General features: G+C 41.8%; 1 protein-coding gene across 1 annotated transcript in view; it reads right to left on the reverse strand.

Moving 5' to 3' along the window:
• The window catches only part of NCKAP1L (NCK associated protein 1 like), a 605,812-nt gene that overhangs the window by 506,173 nt on the left and 80,182 nt on the right, over nt 1-19,457 (reverse strand). Inside the window, exon 3 of the mRNA XM_053708267.1 lies at nt 1,280-1,372. Coding sequence (XP_053564242.1) covers nt 1,280-1,372 — 93 coding nt within the window. The remainder of the gene's footprint in view (nt 1-1,279; nt 1,373-19,457) is intronic.

The following is a 19,457-nucleotide window of genomic DNA, read 5'->3' on the forward strand; positions in this document are numbered from 1 at the left end:
GCTGCGCACCACACTTGTATTTAGCCCAGCAGTGAAGGGGTTAATTAGGTATCTTGTAAAGCTAATTTTAGCTTTAGTGTAGAGATTAGCCTCCTACCTTACTCTTCCCACTCCCTGATCCCTCCCTGATCTCTCTCAAACAGCTCTCTTCCCTCCCCACCCCAACTGGTCACCTCATCTTAAGTACTGGCAGACAGTCTGCCAGTATGCAGTATTAGACCTTTTTTTTTTATTCTTTTTTTTATTAATTTTTTAAATTATAATTATGTTCTTCAGTGTAGAATCATCCCCTTACCTTCCCACCTCCCTGATCCCTTCCAAGAAGCTCTCTAACCCTCCCCCCTCTAACTAATTTCCACCATCTTAGGTACTGGCAGCTGTCTGCCAGTACTAGGGTTGCCACCTCGGCCATGTTTTCCTGGACACTTATGAGTTACAGATGCTGCAGGGTAAGCAGAGAAGAACATGCATTGTGTTGTTCATCAGCACTATTCATGTGATGTCCAAGGGCACAATACATGTTCCGCCCTGCTTAACCTGCACCATGCATAACTTATAAGTGTCCAGGAAAACATGGCAACCCTAGCCAGTACCCAGTTTTCCATGATTTATAATATGTATATAATATTTAGCTAATAATAAAAAACACACATTTTTATGTAGTGTAGCTGCCCCCCAACCTCATTTACCACCCCTCCCAAACAAATTAAATGCTTAACGAAATCTGAATGACCTGAAATGGTCCAAACCTAAATTTTAACCAATGCACATGTCTATATTTAATGAACTTATGTCATTCATTCATATTTGTGTGTGTCCTATAGTCTTTGATTTTGAAAACTTTTCCTTAAAGGGACATAAAACCCAATTTCTCTAATGATTCAGATACTTCTGTTAACTAGTTTTCTTCATTCTCTTGGTATCTTGCAAGGCTCGGGTGCAGCAGTGCACTACTAGGAGCTAGCTGCTGATAGGTGGCTGCACGTATATGCCTCTTGTCATTGGCTCACCTGATGTGTTCAGCTAGTTGTTTAAAATTGTCCAGATATGTTTTTTTCCTGTAAATTCCATTCAAACATGCAATGTTACTCTGTGAATGGAAGCCATTCTGACTGTCATGTTACTTACTACCTCAAATAAAATGAGTTTTAAAAAAAATTGTGCTCTCTGTCTGAATCATTTTATGAAAAAATGGATTTATGTCCCTTTAATACTTGCCAACTACAGCAACACATAATTCTAAAACAAGAAAGCAATTTATAAAATATAAAGACCTTACCCGAAACTCCATGATATCCAAAAATGACAGGTAGTAAGTGGATAAATATTTCACAATTTCAGCTTTCTCCTTGTGCACAGGGCCAAGGTGTTGCTGGGGAGAAGAAAAAAAAATCCACTGAATTTAATTTATGATAAGCCATGTTATTCTGTTTTTTTATTTATTTTATCTGTGCTCATGAGCTTTCAGATATTGTGCACTAGAATATTGTATGTACAGTAATTACAAAAGAAAAAGCAAAAAGGGTGATGATATTTATGTAAGTGTTTGTCAGAATTAAACTTTCATGATTCAGAGCATGTAATTTTCTTATTTGCTTCATTTTCTATATATTATTATTATAGCATGCAATTTTCGTATTTGCTTCATTATCTATATATTATTATTATATATTGCTTCATCGGTGTCCAGCTACCCTCTATTGAGGACCTTCAGCATAAGCGATGCCTGCAAAGGGCGCACTGTATCATTGTAGATTCTTCCCATCCCAGCCATGAACTATTTGTTCCCTTGCCATCTGGGAGGCGGTACAGGAGCCTGAATAGCAAGAGAGTCAGGCTAAGGAATAGTTTTTTTTCCTAGAGCTGTTGTTTTGCTGAATACAAATACTTAATGCCGATTTTTCTTTAATTTTTATCATGTCTCTTTGTTTTCGATTATCCTATTTTTTAAACTGCAGGCTATCTCGGATTACAATTGCTGTTTATCACCTTTATTTATTAATTTGTATTATGATCTGTGCTCATCGCATGGATTGTAATTATGCACATATCCATATCACATTGATAATTTGTATTACACTATCACACTTTCAGTGCTTTATATATTTCTTTTATACAAGTGACTGCTGTCTAATACTGATTTGCACCATGCACTTTTCTATACCAAATCGATAACTTGTATCACATTCACATCCTTTTCTTGGTGTGTCTCATATATTCTTCTTGTACAACTGACTTGCTGTTTGATACTGATTTGCACTATGCACTTTTAAAATCACATTGATAATTTGTATTATATTGTTACATTTTCTTCTGTGTCTTACACATTCTTTTTCATACATTTGGGATGCGGGTGTCCAGGGTACATTTGGGTTACTTTTTCCCTGGATTCTGGTTTACCCCGTTTCCACGAATTCCCAGAGACTCTAAGAACTGAAGGGCTTTGAAGATTCCTGTGTTTTGTTGGAGTATAAGGTGACAGCCCAATCCAGCATTGTCTGCTGCAACCCCCCCTCCAGACTCAGAGACTCAGAATGTTGAAACCTCCTGCTCTAATGCTGGGACCCCCTGTTGTTATCTAGTCTAGGTGTGAAGTGTTTTTTTGTTATTGTGTGAGTCATCCATTGTCCTTTTGTAAGTCAGGATGTGATTAGAATCTTGTTTAACTAACCATTGTCTAATGTTTGTCTCATTGTATAATATTTGTTTCTATTGATTATGTAGTAACTACCCCCATTTGTTGGAAATGTATAAAAGCTCTGTTTTCTGTGCAATAAAGTAGTTCCTATTTTGACCCTCAAGCATTCAGTCTTGGCTAATGTTCTTGGGGGTAGCTATAACAACTAGCAGCGGCCGTTATTCTAATAGCGGCAGGTATCCAGTGGAGGTTTATGGGTTGGCATTTGGTGGGAGGAAGCTGACTTTAGCGGGTATACCCAGTCTGGGGTACCGAGACCCGCTACAATTGGCTGGCAGCAGTGGGATCTGCTTCCTCCTTACGGAGCAGTTCCAAACTACCAGTGGGACCTCAATGGAAAATGAGGCTGAATTCCAGTGGAGATTGCAGGCAGCGCTGGCCCAGTTTGATGGCCCTGTCTTGGCAGAGGGCAAACTGGCCTGGAAGGATATAGTTCGACTGAAACTCTGGCACAAGGCTCTCCAGTTCGAACAAGACTACCAGGGGAAGTCCCTTCCTACTCCAGAGCAGCAATACTGGCTCCAGATGGATCTACGAATGCCGTTCCTGGGAAAGCAGCCCCGGGAGGAATGGATGGCTGAATTGGACGGATTGGTCCAGACAGAGATGGAGGTGGATGAAGGGTACCGGGCACTGCGGTGGTATGTGGCCCAGGTGTGTCCGGAGATGGAGACGGATGATCCTACAGAGGGCTATGACTACGGCGGCCCAGAATTGCTATTTGAAAGTCTCACACAGGACCTCCACTGTGGGAGTACGGCAGAGACTGAGAGACAATCTTTATTACCTAGCTGCCCATGAGTGGGAGCTAGAAAAGGCACATAAAAGGCTGTTAGATCTCGTTCAGCAGCATGCCTCATAGCCTGAAGAGGGCTATGATGCAGCGATCAGGGATTTATTGGACATTTCCTCAGAGGAGTGGCAACCGGTAATGAGCTACCCTGAGCTGCTAGACCACAATCTGCAGCCTGGCCCTGAGCTTGCCACACCAGTAGAAGTGCTGGCAACAGGGCAGGGCACCAATGGCCTCTGTCCAGCACCTGTGATATCTCTGGAGTTCCAGGGAGAGGAGGTAGCCGACCTGTCTCCACAGCAGCCGAGTCAGTTCCAGGGAGAGAAGGTAGCTGACCTATCTCCCCAGCGGCAGAGCGGTTTCCAGGGAGAGGAAGTAGCCAACCTCTCTCCACAGTGGTACAGCAGTTTTCAGGGAGAGGAGGTAGCTGACCTCTCTCCCCAGCAGCAGAACCAGTTCCAGGGAGAGGAGGTAGCTGACCTCTCTCCACAGCAGCAGTGTCAGTTCCATGGAGAGGAGGTAGCTGACCTATCTCCCCAGCGGCAGAGCGGTTTCCAGGGAGAGGAGGTAGCCAACCTTCCTCCACAGTGGCAGAGCGGTTTTCAGGGAGAAGATGTAGCCGGGCCTCTCCCCACAGCAGGAGAGTCAGTTCCAGGGAGAGGAGGTAGCCAACCTCTCTCCACAGCGGCAGAGCCAGTTCCAGGGAGAGGAGGTAGCCAACCTCTCTCCACAGCGGCAGAGCCAGTTCCAGGGAGAGGAGGTAGCTAGCCTCTCTCCCCAGCAACAAAGCAGGGCCCAGGGAGAGGAGGTAGCCAACCTCTCTCCCCAGCAGCTTAGCATGATCCAGAAAGAGGAGATCAGCATTCTCACTCCCCAGTGGCAGTGGCCAAAAACAAAAATGGAAGAAAGTTTTGGGCTGGGCCATCCGACTAACACAGGTCCAAACCAATGGGTGGTCTGGTACCTGGTTAGTCTACCCCAGGGGGGGGAAGAAATGTAATGGAAGCTTATGTTACTTTTGTACTTGGAGAGGAATGCAGGCCAGCCTCCTCCCCATGGACTATGGACCCTGGAACTTGAGGGGATTCTATGATTTGGGAGGCGGGTGTCCAGGGTACATTTGGGGTACTTTTACCCTGGATTCAGGTTTACCCCGTTTCCACGAATTCCCAGAGACTCTAAGAACTGAAGGGCCTTGAAGATTCCTGTGTTTTGCTGGACTATAATGTGACAGCCCAATCCAGCATTGTCTGCTGCAAACCCCCCCCCTAGATTTAGAGACTCAGAATGTTGAAACCTCCTGCTCTAATGATGGGACACCCTGTTGTTATCTAGTCTAGGTGTGAAGTGTCTTTTTGTTATTGTGTGAGTCATCCATTGTCCTTTTGTAAGTCAGGATGTGATTAGAATCTTGTTTAACTAACCATTGTCTGATGTTTGTCTCATTGTATAATATTTGTTTCTATTGATTATGTAGTAACTACCCCCATGTGTTGGAAATGTATAAAAGCTGTGTTTTCTGTGCAATAAAGCAGTTCCTATTTTGACCCTCAAGTATTTAGTCTTGGCTAATGTTCTTGGGGGTAGCTATAACAACTAGCAGCGGCCGTTATTCTAATAGCGGCAGGTATCCAGTGGAGGTTCATGGGTTGGCGTTTGGTGGGAGGAAGCTGACATTAGCGGGTATACCCAGTCTGGGTTACCGAGACCCACTACAGTTACCAATAATTATCTTGGACTCATTAGGTCCTTTCAGAGATGTCCTCTTCTGAAAGAAGAAATTAATCTGAGTTTTCATTCAGACATTAAAGCTGTAGCTTATATCCATCATCAAGCAATAATTCAGGAAGTCTCAAGGTTTTTTGATTAGACAAACAAACATTTTCTACATTTCGCATCCCAGGAAGGAAATCTGGGAAGGAGATTTCCTTAGTAAGTAATCCCTTCCACAGGAATGTTTTCTCCTTCAGGTCATTCCTGTCATGATCCTCATTATCCAAGAGCTTGTGAGTTATTCTAAAACACTACCTAAATTAATCACAGTTGTCTCTGGGGGTCCCGTCCTGGATTATATTCAGTGTTCTAGAGTGTACCATTAACTCATTCTAGCCTTTCAGTCTTCTTCAGGACAGATCCTGACATTTCCATATGAGACCTCTTCAATTTTGTATGCTGTGGCAATGGTGCAAATTTTTCTCAACTATCTCATAGAATCCTATGGGATTCTTTAGTGAGGCAATCTCTGTCCAAGTGGATAGTTTTCCAAACTATTTTTCTGGAGGCATCCTTTATTCACCTAACTTGGAAAATGTCTGCAGACACAATCCCTAGGAATGTGGTTCCGTCTGAGGGTCCAGGAGAGCACAGAGAGTTTAGTTTCTTCAGGAGGTGAGGTTATCAATTATTATCTTCGACTCATTAGGTCCCTTCAGAGATGGCCTCTATTCATTCAGACAATGTTACAGTTGTAGCTTATATCCATCATCAAGCAATAATTCAGGAAGTTTCAATGTTTTTTGATTAGACAAAGAAAAAATTTCGACATTTCGCATCCCAGGAAGGAAATCTGGGAAGGATATTTCTTTAGTAGGTAATCCCTTCCACAAGAATGTTTTCTCCTTCAGGTAAATTTCTACTAGATTGTAGAACAATGAGGTCTCCCAGAGATAAACCTGATGACTTATGTTTCCAAGAGTTATATTACGTACTGAATAGAGCACTCTCCATTAATCTGAATGCTCTAGTCAGGCCCACAGAACTTGGTTTGCAAATCTGATTTAGATGTCAAGCTTTCTCCAGTCATCAAGATCTCGAGTCTCTTATCTTGATGGATTAGAGATTGTATACCTATTTTTTATAACAAAGAAGTTTAATTAATGCTGTATTGTACACCTTATTTCAGGCCATAAAGTAAAATTTCTCAAATGATTTGGAAAGTTGTTTCTTTCCTGCTTTTGAAAACTAGGGGCGAAATTACATATGCGGCGTCGCATATACTGGTGCGTATATTTCACCCGTCACCCGCTAATTTTACCCCAATAAGCTAACATAGAACCGCATCGCAAGTTCGTATCACATATTCAGCACAAGGACTTACGCAGCGAAAATTGAGAAATTTTACTCCATTTTCACCTCTCCACACATAGGCAGGTGCAGCAAGCCTTGTGCTGAAAATGTGAGCACCGTAACTCCCGTAACTCCCTGGAAATATAAACAAACACCTAACGCATGTGCAATATCTATCTACCTGTCAACCGCAATCCCCCACCGCAATAAATTTTAACCCCTAATCTGCCAACCCCCATATCGCAATATGCCTAATTAAACTATTAACCCTTAATCTGCCATTCACCCACATCGCAAACTACCTAATAAAGTATATTAACCCCTAAATCGCCAAACCCCCACAACCCAATTAACCTTATTAAGCTATTAACTCCTAAACCTCCAACCCACACAACGCAAATAACTAATTAAATTACTAAGCCCCCTACATTAACACCAATTACCTAAAATTAAAAAATACTAAATTACAATTAAAATAAAAAACCTAACATTACTTTAAAAATAAAAAAAAGTTTAAATGAATCGACTAAAATTATAAAAACAAATTCTAACATTACAGAATATAATAAACCAAATTATCAAAAATTAAAAAATTAAACCTAATCCCTATGAAAATAAACCACCCACAAATAAAAACACCCCCTAATCTAAACTTAACTACCAATAGCCCTTAAAAGGGCCTTTTGTAGGGCATTGCCCTAAGTTAAACAGCTCTTTTACATTTTATGCGGTTCAAATCAGCCAATAGGATTTCAGTAGCTCTCATCCTATTGGCTGATTTGAATTTAAAGATTCAAATCAGCCAATAGGAATGCAAGATACGCCATATTTAAACGTGTTACTTGCATTCAATATTCAGTGTACGGCGGTGATCGTACGTAGAGGATCCTTTTAAGGGCAGTAAAAGAGCCGAATGCCCTTTTAAGGGCAATGCCCATACAAATGCCCCTTTAGGGGCAATGGGGAGTTTAGGATTTTTTAATGTTAGGTTTTTTATTTTGTTTTGTTTTTTTACTGTTAGGGGGAACTTAGTTTTTTTAAATGTAAAAGAGCTGTTTAACTTAGGGCAATGCCCTACAAAAAGCCCTTTTAAGGGCTATTGGTAGTTTAGTTTAGATTAGGGGGTGTTTTTATTTTGGGGGGGGTTTTTATTTTCATATGGATTAGGTTTAATTTTTTTATTTTTGATAATTTGGTTTATTATTTTCTGTAATGTTAGACTTTTTTTTTTTTTTTGTCATTTTAGATTTTTTATTTTAATTGTAATTTAGTATTTTTTAATTGTAGGTAATTGGGGTTCATTTGGGGGGTGTTAGGTTAGGGGTATTAGTAATTTAATTTGTTATTTGTGTTGTGGGGGGTTGGCGGTTTATAATAGATTTATTAGGTTTATTGCAATGTGGGGGTTTGGCGGTTTAGGGGTTAATAAGTTAATTAGCTACTTTGCAATGTAGGGGTTTGGTGGTTTGGGGGTTAATAAGTTAATTAGTTACTTTGCAATGTGGGGGTTGGCAGATTTAGGGGTTAATACTTTTATTAGGTAGATTGCGATGTGGAATAATGGCGGATTAGGGTTTAATTAGGTATATTGCTTTGTGGGGGGTTGTCGGTTTAGGGGTTAATACTTTTATTATTAGTTCCGATATGGGGGTGATGGTGGATATAGGGGTTTTTATGTGTCGGGTTTATTTTTGGGAGGCGGGTTAGACTTTTACAGGAGATTTTACTTTTTTTTTTTCTTATGCGCCGGCAGTTTCTAAAGTACCGTAAGTCACTGGCGACTCCAGAAAATGCGTATTTACGCACATTTCTGGACATCTCTAGTTTACCCGACTTACGGCACTTTATGAACTGGCAGCAGGGTTTATTGGATTCCCTGATGTGCGAAGAGAAATTACAAGCGGCGTGGTTTCAGAAGTTGCGCTGCAGCCTGCGCCATATATGTAATCTCACCCCAGGATTTTAGTTGTCATTCTTCTAGAATTCCAAGAATTCTTCTTATTGCAAGTCGGTTTGGATAATGACTTATCTGCTCACTCTTCAAAGAGTCATATTTTAGCTTTTTTTTGCTTCATACTATTTTGGGGGCCGAATTATCAAGACCGCTGCTCCATAACTTGTCCGCCTGCTCTAAGGCTGCGGACATCAATCGGCCCGATCCTATACGATCGGGCTGATTGACACCCACTGCTAGCGGCTGCGAATCTGCAGGGGGTGGCATTGCACAAGCAATTCACTAAAACTGCTTGTGCAATGATAAATGCTGACAGCGTATGCTGTTGGCATTTATAGATGTGCGGCGGACATGATACACTACATTGTATCATGTCCGTCCACACTTTAGTAAATCGGCCCCTTAGTCTCCTCTGTCTTGAAGTTTTTGTTGTTTTTAGCAATACCTTCTGCTGGAATTTTTTTACCTAAAGTGATTTTTCAGATATCATCAATCAAGAGATAATAGCCCATCTCATTGTCCTAATCCAAATAATTTATTTGATGGTCTCTTCTCTTAATTTAGATATTGTAAGAGCATTAGAATTCCACTTTCAAATTACAAAGGTTTTTACAAAATACTTTAATTTGTTTGTCCCTTGGTCCACAAAGTTCTGAAGCCTATATCAGTTTCTTTGATGTGTTTAGTAGGAAAGTCCTTCAGGCAGCAGTGTCTGGTAATTAGGTGCCTGCCTTAAAAAAATATTGTCCCGTCCAATTACTTGTGGACTCCACAGCTTGGGTATTAGTTCCCAGGAGTAATGGCTCATGGACTCACCACCTTATGAAAGAAAACAAAATGTATGCTTACCTGATAAATTCATTTATTTAATGTTGGTGAGAGTCAACGGCACCCACCTATTTTCATTTTTTACTTAATTAAAGGGACAGTCTAGTCAAAATTAGACTTTCATGATTCAGATAGGCCATGCAATTTTAAACAACTTTCCAATTTACTTTTATCATCAAATTTGCTTTGCTCACTTGGTATTCTTTGTGGAAAGCTAAACCTAGGTACTATCATATGCTAATTTCTAAGCCGTTGAACTGCCTAATTTTTCAGTGCATTTTGACAGTTAGACACAGCTAGTTCATGTGTGTCATATAGATAACATTGTAATCACTCCCGTGGAGTTATTTAAGAGTCTGCACTGATTGGCTAAACTGCATGTCTGTTAAAAGAACTGTGATAAGGGGGCAGTCTGCAGAGGCTTAGAAACAAGGTAATTACAGAGGTAAAAAGTGTATTAATATAACAGTGTTGGTTATGCAAAACTGGGGAATAGGTAATAAAGTGATTATCTATCTTTTTAAACAGTAAAAATTTAGGAATAAACTGTCCCTTTAAAGGACTATTTAATACAGTACAATTGCATAATTAACAAGTGCAAAATAAAAAGTCAATGCAATAGCACTCTGAATTTCAAATAAGTAGTAGATTTTTTTTCTGGCAAATTTGTTTTTCCCCATTTGCCGGTCTCCTGTATCATGTGACAGCCATCAGCCAATCACAAACTAGTATATGTATACACTGTGATGTTGTGCACGTGCCCAGTAGGAGCTGATGCCTCAGAAAGTGTGCATATTAAAAGACTGGGCAAAGTTTGATAATGGAAGCAAATTGGAAAGTTTCTTTAAACTGCATCTAAATCATAAAAGTTTAATTTTGACTTTCCTTTTAATATTTTCTGGCGGCAGTTCTAGTTTGCACCTCATTTTCCCTACTTTGTCCTTTCCTACCTTTCAGTGTCTCCATTCTTGGCTATAAGTCCGACTAGAATACCAGAGAGGTGAGAGGGATTAAGTGCTCTTAGATCTTTGGGAATCTTTGCCTCCTCCTAGTGGCCGGGAGTTAAATCCCAGGAGTAATAACCTTGAAAGAAATGTATTTATCCGGTAGAATAAATATTGTTTATTTTTGTTGTTCTGTTTGTTTTTTTGTTGTTTGATCTAATGTCTTTTGTGTGCATATGACAAAATATATTAGGCATCTAATACTGAATGAAGGAGCTAATGTGTTTTACTTTCGCTTTGACAGTGTACCAATGGGTTCCAACAAGGTCTTTAAAAGTCCTTCAGAAAAGTAATTTGCTTTGCTTCTATTTCTGTGAATCGCGGATGCGCTGTGTTTCCTTTTTCCTTTCTTGTACAGCTTCTTGCCTTGGGATTGAACACAGTTGGAGTCCCGTGAATATTCGGCTGCTCCGCACACAGCAGGACAATTTATAACACCCACATTAAGTGATTCACCAAAATCGCACTCCTTTTACCAGTATTGACTAGACCTTACAGGACTGATCACGTTGGGACTAAGTGTATACACTTTGGAATATTTTAAACTAGTAACTACTTTCATTATATATTGTATTATAAGTTTTTTACTGTGTGTCTTTTGAATAGTGTGTACTTCCTGGGTTTTACTGCGCTGTTGATCATCTATCAGTTTTTTCTTCTATTTCTTCTATTATTTTCATTTATTTTTGTGTGTCTAACTAGATCTTACAGCTATTATCATTCAATAATTAAAGTAGATTTATGAATTAAAATGATGTTTCTTATAATGGATGAGAAAGACTTTGAAAAAGGTTTTTTATTTTTTGTTTTTTATTTTTTGCTTCCTTATTGTCTGACACTTAAAGGGAGAGTATACTGTAAAATTACTTTCCCTTTAATGTGTTTCCAATTTTTTGTTATGCCAGCTGCAGGGTATAACATGTATGGCAAATTGCTCCTTTAGATTTCTGTTTGTATATTAAATCTATTAAATCGTTATTTATACTCATTTAAAACACACCTTATTCAAATGGGTGCAGGGAAACAAGGCCTAATTGTTTTATAATTTTCCCTATACACAAAACCCCCTCCTTATTATACCTCTACCTGTATATACAAAGGCCAAAAGAGAGTAATTAAAATTATTATTTCTCTTGTAAGGTGTATCCAGTTCACGGGTTCATCCATTACTTGTGGGATATTCTCCTTCCAAACAGGAAGTTGCAAGAGGACACCCACAGCAGAGCTGTCTATATAGCTCCTCCCCTAACTGCCACTCCCAGTCATTCTCTTGCAACTCTCGACAAGATAGGAAGTATAAGAGATATGTGGTGACTTAGTGTAGTTTTTACCTTCAATCAAGAGTTTGTTATTTTTAAACGGTACCGGCGTAGTACTGTTTTTCCCCCCGGCAGAAATTAGAAGAAGAATCTGCCTGGAGGTTGATGATCTTAGCGGTTTGTAACTAAGGTCCATTGCTGTTCTCACGCATAACTGAAGAGTATGGGAAAGACTTCAGTTGGGGGAACGGTTTGCAGATTACCTGCTTTGAGGTATGTTCAGTATATTTATTTCTAGAGAGATGATAAGATCTAGAAAATGCTGACAGAGCCTTGTATAATTGAGGTAAGCCTGATGCAGTGATTTAACAACGACTGGGATCATGCTTACAAAAAAGGGTAATATTCATGTTTATACTCATATTTCTTAGTGTCAAAACGTTTATATATTATATAGAAAGAACGTTTTTTCTCTGAGGGTGATAAATCGTTTTTTTGGGGGGGGCCTAGTTTCCACATGGCTAGTCAGATACTCCTAGGAGTATTTCCTTAAGGCCCTCTGACATCAAGTGCATGGTGGGAGGAGCCTATTGTCACGCCCTAGATGCGCAGTTCTTATTCAGACTGAGACTTCCAGCTTCCCCTAAGGAGTCCTCTGGCATCTGTGGACCACTATAGAGGGCTTATTTCTTCCCTAAATCGTATTTGAGGGCAGGTAGGAGCCACAGCAGAGCTGTGGCAAGGTGTTAACTGTTTATTAACGTTTTTTAACGTTTTTCAAATCCGGTTTGGGGCCTAAAGGGTTAATCATCCATTTGCAAGTGGGTGCAATGCTGCTTTAGTCCCTTATACACACTGTAAAAATTTCGAAGAGTTTCCTACTTTTTAACACTGTTTTGCAGTTTATGTGATAGTTTTTTTCTCTTAAAGGCACAGTACCGTTTTTGTTTAATTACTTTTCACATTTATTAAAGTGTTTTCCAAGCTTGCTGGTCTCATTACTAGTCTTTTAAACATGTCTGACATAGAGGAAACTCCTTGTTCATTATGTTTAGAAGCCATTGTGGAACCCCCTCTTAGAATGTGTACCAAATGTACTGAAATTTCTATAAATTATAAAGACCATATTTTGGCATTTAAAGATTTATCACCAGAGGTTTCTCAGACTGACAAAAGGGAGGTTATGCCATCTAGCTCTCCCCATGTGTCAGAACCTATAACCCCCCGCTCAGTGACGCCAAGTACATCTAGCGCGTCCAATGCATTTACCTTACAAGACATGGCAGCAGTTATGACTAATACCCTCACAGAGGTATTGTCCAAACTGCCAGGGTTACAAGGAAAGCGAGACAGCTCTGGGGCTAGAACAAATACAGAGCTTTCTGACGCTTTAGTAGCTATGTCTGATATACCCTCACAATGCTCCGAAGCCGCGGCAAGGGAGTTGCTATCTGAGGGTGAGATTTCAGATTCAGGGAAGACTATACTTCAGTCCGATTCTGAAATGACAGCCTTTAAATTTAAGCTTGAACACCTCCGCTTATTGCTCAGGGAGGTTTTAGCGACTCTGGATGACTGTGTGACCCCATTGTAGTTCCAGAGAATTTGTGTAAAATGGACAAATACTTTGCAGTGCCTGTTTACACTGATGTCTTTCCAGTCCCTAAGAGTTTCTCAGAAATTATTACTAAGGAATGGGATAGACCAGGTGTTCCATTCTCTCCCCCTCCTGCTTTTAAAAAGATGTTTCCCATAGATGTCGCTATATGGGACTCGTGGCAGACAGTCCCTAAGGTGGAGGGTGCTGTTTCTACCCTAGCTAAGCCTACAACTATCCCCGTTGAGGACAGTTGTGCTTTCTTAGATCCTATGGATAAAAAATTGGAGGGTCTCCTTAAGAAAATTTTTATCCATCAAGGTTTTATTCTCCAGCCTCTTGCATGCATTGCCCCAGTTTCTGCTGCAGCGGCTTTTTGGTTTGAGTCTCTTGAGGAGGCTCTACAGGTGGAGACCCCGTTAGATGATATTTTAGACAGGATTAAAGCTCTCAAGTTAGCTAATTCCTTTATTTCTGATGCCGTTTTTCATCAAACCAAACTAACGGCTAAGAATTCAGGTTCTGCCATTCTGGCGCGCAGGGCGCTATGGCTTAAGTCCTGGTCAGCAGACGTTACTTCAAAGTCTAAGCTTCTTAACATCCCCTTCAAAGGACAGACCCTATTCGGGCCGGGCCTGAAGGAGATCATTTCTGATATTACTGGAGGAAAAGGTCACGCCCTTCCTCAGGATAGGGTCCAATAAATTAAGGACCAAACAGAATAATTTTCGTTCATTTCGAAACTTCAAGAGTGGCGCAGCTTCAGCTTCCTCTAATGCAAAACAAGAGGGAAATTTCGCCCAGCTCCAAACCAGTCTGGAGACCGAACCAGGCTTGGAACAAGGGGAAGCAGGCCAAAAAACCTGCTGCCGCCTCTAAGACAGCATGAAGGAGTAGCCCCCGATCCGGGACCGGATCTAGTAGGGGGCAGACTTTCTCTCTTCGCCCAGGCTGGGGCAAGAGACGTCCAGGATCCCTGGGTATTAGAGATTGTTTCCCCAGGGATATCTTCTGGACTTCAAAGCTTCATCTCCAAAGGGGAGATTTCATCTCTCACAATTATCTGTAAACCAGATAAAGAGAGAGGCATTCTTATGTTGTGTTCAAGACCTACTGGTTATGGGAGTGATCCACCCAGTTCCAAGACAGGAACAGGGGCAGGGCTTCTATTCAAATCTGTTTATAGTTCCCAAAAAAGAGGGAACTTTCAGACCAATCTTGGATCTCAAGATCCTAAACAAATTTCTCAGGGTCCCATCCTTCAAGATGGAGACTATCCGAACCATCCTCCCTATGGTCCAGTAGGGTCAATATATGACTACCGTGGACTTAAAGGATGCTTATCTCCACATTCCGATCGCCTTCTTAGACAGGCATTACCAGTTTGTGGCTCTTCCCTTCGGGTTAGCCACGGCACCAAGAATCTTTACGAAGGTTCTAGGGTCCCTACTGGCGGTTCTAAGGCCACGGGGCATAGCGGTGGCTCCTTACCTAGACGACATTCTGATACAGGCGTCGACTTTTCAAATCGCGAAGTCCCATACGGACATTGTTCTGACCTTTCTGAGGTCTCACGGGTGGAAGGTGAACGAAGAAAACAGTTCTCTCTCTCCTCTCACAAGAGTTTCCTTCCTAGGAACACTGATAGATTCAGTAGAAATAAAAAAAATTCTGACAGAGGTCAGGTTATCCAAGCTTCTAACTTCCTGCCGTGTTCTTCATTCCACTTCTCGGCCGTCAGTGGCTCAGTGTATGGAAGTAATCGGCCTAATGGTAGCGGCAATGGACATAGTTCCGTTTGCCCGCCTACATCTCAGACCACTGCAACTTTGCATGCTCAATTAGTGGAATGGGGACTACACAGATTTGTCCCCTCTGCTAAATCTGGAAGACCAGAGATTCTCTTCTCTGGTGGTTATCTCGGGTCCATCTGTCCAGGGGAACGAGTTTCCGCAGGCCAGAGTGGACTATAGTGACAACAGATGCCAGCCTTCTGGGCTGGGGCCCAGTCTGGAACTCCTGAAGGCTCAGGGTTCGTGGACTCAGGAGGAAGCCCTCCTTCTGATAAACATCTGGAACTAAGAGCGATATTCAATGCTCTTCAGGCTTGGCCTCAACTAGCTGCGGTCAGGTTCATCAGATTTCAGTCGGACAATATCACGACTGTAGCCTATATCAACCATCAGGGGGGAACAAGAAGCCCCCTGGCAATGTTGCAGGTTTCAAAGATAATTCTATGGGCAGAGGTTCACTCTTGCCATCTCTCAGCTATCCATATCCCAGGAGTAGAGAACTGGGAGGTGGATTTTCTAAGTCGACAGACTTTTCATCCGGGGGGAGTGGGAGCTCCATCCGGAGGTATTTGCCCAGCTGATTCAACTATGGGGCAAACCAGAACTGGATCTGATGGCGTCTCGTCAGAACGCCAAGCTTCCTTGTTACGGGTCCAGGTCAAGGGATCCCCAGGCAGCGCTGATAGATGCTCTAGCAGTGCCCTGGTCCTTCAGCCTGGCTTATGTGTTCCCACCATTTCCTCTTCTCCCTCGTCTGATTGCCAAGATCAAGCAGGAGAGTGCTTCAGTGATTTTGATAGCACCTGCGTGGCCACGCAGGACTTGGTATGCAGATCTGGTGGACATGACATCCTTGCCACTATGTCTCTGCCGCTGAGGCAGGACCTTCTACTCCAAGGTCCATTCAAACATCCAAATCTAATTTCTCTGAGGCTGACTGCATGGAGATTGAACGCTTGATTTTATCAAAACGCGGTTTCTCCGAGTCGGTCACTGATACCTTAATTCAGGCTCAAAAGCCTGTCACAAGGAAAATCTATCATAAGATATGGTGTATATATCTTCATTGGTGTGAATCCAAGGGTTACTCATGGAGTAAAGTAAGGATTCCTAGGATATTATCCTTTCTCCAAGAAGGATTGGAGAAGGGATTGTCAGCTAGTTCCTTAAAGGGACAGATTTCTGCTCTGTCTATTCTTCTGCACAAGCGTCTGGCAGATGTTCCAGATGTTCAGGCGTTTTGTCAGGGCTTTAGTTAGAATCAAGCCTGTGTTTAAACCTGTTGCTCCCGCCATGGAGTTTAAATTTAGTTCTTAAAGTTCTTCCAAGGGGATCCGTTTGAACCTCTGCATTCCATAGATATCAAGCTTTTATCTTGGAAAGTTCTGTTTTTGGTAGCTATCTCTTCGGCTCGAAGAGTTTCAGAGTTATCTGCCTTACAGGGTGATTCCCCTTATCTGATCTTCCATGCAGATAAGGTAGTTTTGCCGTACCAAACCTGGTTTTCTTCCTAAGGTGTTATCTAATAAGAATATCAATCAGGATATTGTTGTTCCGTCACTGTGTCCTAATCCTTCTTCAAAGAAGGAACGTCTATTACACAATCTTGATGTGGTTTTGGGCTTTAACCCCTTAATGACAACTGACGTACCAGGTACGTCATGCAATAACTACTGTTAATGACAATAGACGTACCTGGTATGTCAGTTGTCTAACAGAGTGCTGGAAGTGATCACAATTGCTTCCAGCAGCTCTGAGGGTATTGCAGTGATGCCTCGATATGGAGGCATCCTGCAATACACCTTTACAAGCCTCCGATGCAGAGAGAGCCACTCTGTGGCCCTCTCTGCACCGGTAGCGATGGTGCCGACGGTGCCGTTGTCCGGGTGGGAGGAGGGAGCGTGTGCGCGCGTGCATGAGGCACGTGCGCGTGCACGATGCGCGCACACTCGTATGGGCGTGGTGTGGTGCACGGGGGGCGCGCGTGCACGGGGGGCGCGCGTGCACCGGGGAAGCACGTGCGCGCATTAGCCACACTGACACCAATGAAGGATTGGAAGGGGGAAAAAAGTTAATTTTTTTTTTTACATATAAAAGGATCTGGGAAGGGGGGGGGGGGGGGGGGGTTTTGTGGGGGGGGGGGGGCTGCTACACTACAGAAATAATTAAAAATAAAAAATAAAAGTTATAAATAAAATGAAAATACTTTGGTTTGTGGGGCCAAACTGGGTACTGGCAGACAGCTGCCAGTACCCAAGATGGCGGTAATTAGGTAGGGGAGAGGGTTAGAGAGCTGGAGGGGGGGATCAGGGAGGTTGGTGCTAAGGCAGGGGTCCATCACAACTAAAATATTTTATTTTTATTTAAAAAAACAAAAAAACTTTTATTTAGTACTGGCAGACTTTCTGCCAGTACTTAAGATGGCGGGAACAATTGTGGGGGTGGGGAGGGAAGAGATCTGTTTGGGAGGGATCAGGGGGTGGCATGTGTTAGGTGGGAGGCTGATCTCTAAAATTAACCCTGCAACTCCCTACAAGCTACCTAATTTAACCCCTTCACTGCTGGGCATAATTCACGTGTGGTGCGCAGCAGCATTTAGCGGCCTTCTAATTACCAAAAAGCAACGCCAAAGCCATATAAGTCTGCTATTTCTGAACAAAGGGGATCCAGAGAAGCTTTTACAACAATTTCTGCCATAATAGCACAAGCTGTTTGTAAATAATTTCAGTGAGAAACCTAAAATTTGTGAAAAAGTTAACTTTTTTTTTATTTGCTGGCATTTGGCGGTGAAATGGTGGCATAAAATATACCAAAATGGGCCTAGATCAATACTTGGGGTTGTCTACTACACTACACTAAAGCTAAAATTACAAGCTCCCTACAAGCTCCCTAATTAACCCCTTCACTCCTGGGCATAAAACACGTGTGGTGCGCAGCGGCATTTAGCGGCCTTCTAATTACCAAAAAGCAACCACAAAGCCATATAAGTCTGTTATTTCTGAAAAAGGGGATCCCAGAGAAGCATTTACAACCATTTGTGCCATAATTGCAGAAGCTGTTTGTAAATAATTTCAGTGGGAAACCTAAAGTTTGTGACAAAATTTGTGAAAAAGTTAACTTTTTTTTTTTTTTTATCGCATTTGGCGGTGAAATGGTGGCATGAAATATACCAAAATGGGCCTAGATCAATACTTTGGGATGTCTTCTAAAACAAAATATATACATGTCAAGGGATATTCAGGTATTCCTGACAGATATCAGGGTTCCAAAGTAACTAGCCGCTAATTTTGAAAAAAAGTGGTTTGGAAATAGCAAAGTGCTACTTGTATTTATTGCCCCATAAATTGCAAAAAAAGCAAAGAACGTGTAAACATTGGGTATTTCTAAACTCAGGACAAAATTTATAAACTATTTAGCATGGGTGTTTTTTGGTGATTGTAGATGTGTAACAGGATTTGGGGGTCAAAGTTAGAAAAAGTGTGTTTTTTTCCATTTTTTTCCTCATATTTTATAATTTTTGTTTAGTAAATTATAAGATATGATGAAAATAATGGTATCTTTAGAAAGTCCATTTAATGACGAGGAAAAACGGTATATAACATGTGTGGGTACAGTAAACAAGTAAGAGAAAAATTACAGCTAAACGCAAACACTGCAGAAATGTAAAAATAGCCATTGTCATTAAGGGTAAGAAAATGGAAAAAATGGTCCGGTCATCAAGGGGTTAAAGTTTATTTACAAGCTACTAAGGATTTTCGTCAAACATCTGCATTGTTTGTCGTCTATTCTGGACAAAGGAGAGGCCAAAAGGCTTCGGCATCTTCTCTTTCTTTTTGGCTGAGAAGCATAATCCGTTTAGCTTATGAGACTGCTGGCCAGCAGCCTCCTGAAAGAATTACAGCTCATTCCACTAGAGCGGTAGCTTCCAAATGGGCTTTTAAAAATGAGGCCTCTGGCGGGGGCGGAGCCAACAGTGAAGCAGTGCAGTCGCACTTCTCAGGAGCTCCAACGACACTACATATAAAGCTTAATTATAAGGACCGCTCCAGCCCAAATATTGGTCCCTAAACAAAGAATGATGGACATGGGAGATCTGGATATCTAATCCTTGAGTGGACTACACTAAATTGATGAGATCTAGCGAATCTAAAGCGCATACCACTGTCAAGCAGCCTTGCAGTCAGCCATCTTGGACCCATCGCTATTGTGTTTTTCGGAAGCTGACTGCCTCCTATTATTAACAACTATGTCAACTGGAGATCAGATACTAGAGGAGATGCACCTCTTTCTAGAGGGATGTAGGGGCATGTTTAATCGCCTATTTACTATATTGCCCCACCAAACAACTAGTAAGCTTGCGGCTCAGATTGCCCACGTGCCCCGCTGCATGGCTTCCCCTGGGGGGTGGTAGCGCTTTGGGGCCCCGGCGCTCCTCGCCTCCTGGGCATGCTGTGTTGAGAGCGCA

The sequence above is a fragment of the Bombina bombina genome, chromosome 3 (assembly GCF_027579735.1).
Source record: "Bombina bombina isolate aBomBom1 chromosome 3, aBomBom1.pri, whole genome shotgun sequence".
Taxonomy (NCBI): domain Eukaryota; kingdom Metazoa; phylum Chordata; class Amphibia; order Anura; family Bombinatoridae; genus Bombina; species Bombina bombina.